General features: G+C 39.7%; 1 protein-coding gene across 1 annotated transcript in view; it reads right to left on the reverse strand.

Moving 5' to 3' along the window:
• The window catches only part of GTDC1 (glycosyltransferase like domain containing 1), a 180801-nt gene that overhangs the window by 90218 nt on the left and 88476 nt on the right, over positions 1–2107 (reverse strand). Inside the window, exon 6 of the mRNA XM_035897883.1 lies at positions 877–1050. Within this exon, the coding sequence (XP_035753776.1) occupies positions 877–1050 (174 nt within the window). The remainder of the gene's footprint in view (positions 1–876; positions 1051–2107) is intronic.

Here is a 2107-nt window from a genome sequence, read left to right on the forward strand (position 1 = left end):
AGATTTTCTTGGTTTTCATCCCTATTTTTAAAAAAAAAAAAAAAAAAAAAAAAAAAAAAAAACCAACCAAACCACCCACAAATGTACTCAACACCGTGTTGGTTTTAAGCGTATAATCAAATTGCAGAATCGTACTCTGTTTAGTACCGGTCCCTTTGAAGCAAAGTTCCTGTTCGGTGGGAGGAGAGTCCCTTATAACGGGAAAAACAATTGTGCCAGGTTTAATCAAAAGTGAAAAGGATCCAGCGAATGTTCCCTTGGAGCCACATAACCCACCGCTAATTTCAAGACGGGCTCCGAAACGAGGGTAATAAAAAACGTCCTTCAGAGTAACCGGGGAAGACTGAAGAGCAACTGCGGCTGCAGCGAACGCCAACATCTGCAAGCCTGCTCCCTGCCACGGGGATGCTTTTTGCCTACCTGGGAAGCGATAAAAGAAGAGGTAAGGGAGGGAGGGGGGAATAAAATCCCACTGCAACACACCGAGGGAAATACAGCTTCTTGACTACAGGCTTATCGCTTTTACCGTTCTCCAACATTTCTTTCTCCTCCTTGACCTCCCCTGTACAAATATAGAGAGAGCTGAGGAGCAGGCGACTCCTTGAAGACTAAAACAAGAGGGAAATCACTAAAACAAGTGGGAAATCGCTCATCCTGACCGACGCGAGTTTGTACGACGCGCGCTAAGGGCAGGCTCGGCAGATCAGACGCCGCCTGAATAGCCTCTGATTATTGAAATACATTTATCAATTAGGGGATTTTGCATATTCTCAAACTCTTTCATTAATGATGCTTTAGCTGATTAGTTAGAACGTCACCATAAATAGAGGGGTTTGGCAGACTGCAGGCAATTTATGACGTGGAAAATGTACTGACCTGCTCACATCAGGAAACCTGACTGGAAAATAAAGAACTTGGCACTTCGGTCTGATTATTTTTTCCAAATCCTTAGGTCTGTGGTCAGGAATCAGCTTCATAAATTTTCCGATGGATGTGAGAAACGATTCCATATTAAAAGCAGAGTTGAACACCACAACATCAGCAACCAAACTGTAAAAAGCGGTTAAGATTAATGAACGTACTGCTGCTGCAAGAGGAACAGAATTCTTTTAAATGCAACGGAAATAGGGTACATATTCTCATAAACAAACAAAGGTGCAAGTGGAATGCTCATTAAAATCAGCCTTTTCATGTGAATTAGGAGTAGCACATGGACTTTAATTAGAAATGTCTCGATTTCTGTCCATTCACTCTTTGAAACATTTATTAACTTTTTTTAAACTAAAGTTATAAATTATTACTATTCATCTAAAGAGAGCACATCCTAGTCTATCTGTGGATCACTTTTTGTTCATAAAATGGTAAGAATAACACTGCCGCCATTATCTCTTAAAAGCATTATAAACAGGTAAGGCCCACTGCAACGTGACTTCTGTAGAAGTAAACTTGGAAGAAAAAGAGAATTCCTTTGAAATAATCCTTCGCATTGAAGGCCAACTTACCTTTGGTTAACCTGCCTTCGACTGACCAAGTGTGTCAGGTAGCAAGACACTAGAGAAATGGAATTTATTTTAACCTATGCATATATAAACCTGATTAAAAGTATATTCATTAAATATATATATATAATATACATAGTACACAGTACCAAAATAAAGTTTGAAAAAAAATTTGGCCTGTTATTGCAGTGTTTTCTTCTTTACTGCTGTTTTTTGAAATCAACCGGATCAATAATTTTAAGCTGTAGTTAAAGGATAATATAGGTATTATTTCTCTGCTTAGAGTCAGCCTGGAAAAAACGAGAAGCTATCAAAAAGCCTGAAATATCTGGAAGTTTATCCTGGAAGTGCTGACACAACCTTAGCTGCACTGGCAAACAGGCAATGCTAACGGAGGTAAGGAATGCTTTATGGCCGGTTGCTTTTCTCAATATGTTATATATTGTAATACAGACCTAGGGGTCATAAGATACATTGAGGACATGCGTTCATAAGTCACCGGGCTGGTGAAAAGTATATTTGAGGTGAGAGGCTGTCATTCATCCTATCCTCACCACATCTCGCTGCTGTCTGGTCAAGAAAGAGAACTGACACCGCTCACCAAAGCA

The sequence above is a fragment of the Egretta garzetta genome, unplaced genomic scaffold, assembly GCF_000687185.1.
Source record: "Egretta garzetta isolate BGI_Z169 unplaced genomic scaffold, ASM68718v1 scaffold197, whole genome shotgun sequence".
Classification (NCBI taxonomy): Eukaryota; Metazoa; Chordata; class Aves; order Pelecaniformes; family Ardeidae; genus Egretta; species Egretta garzetta.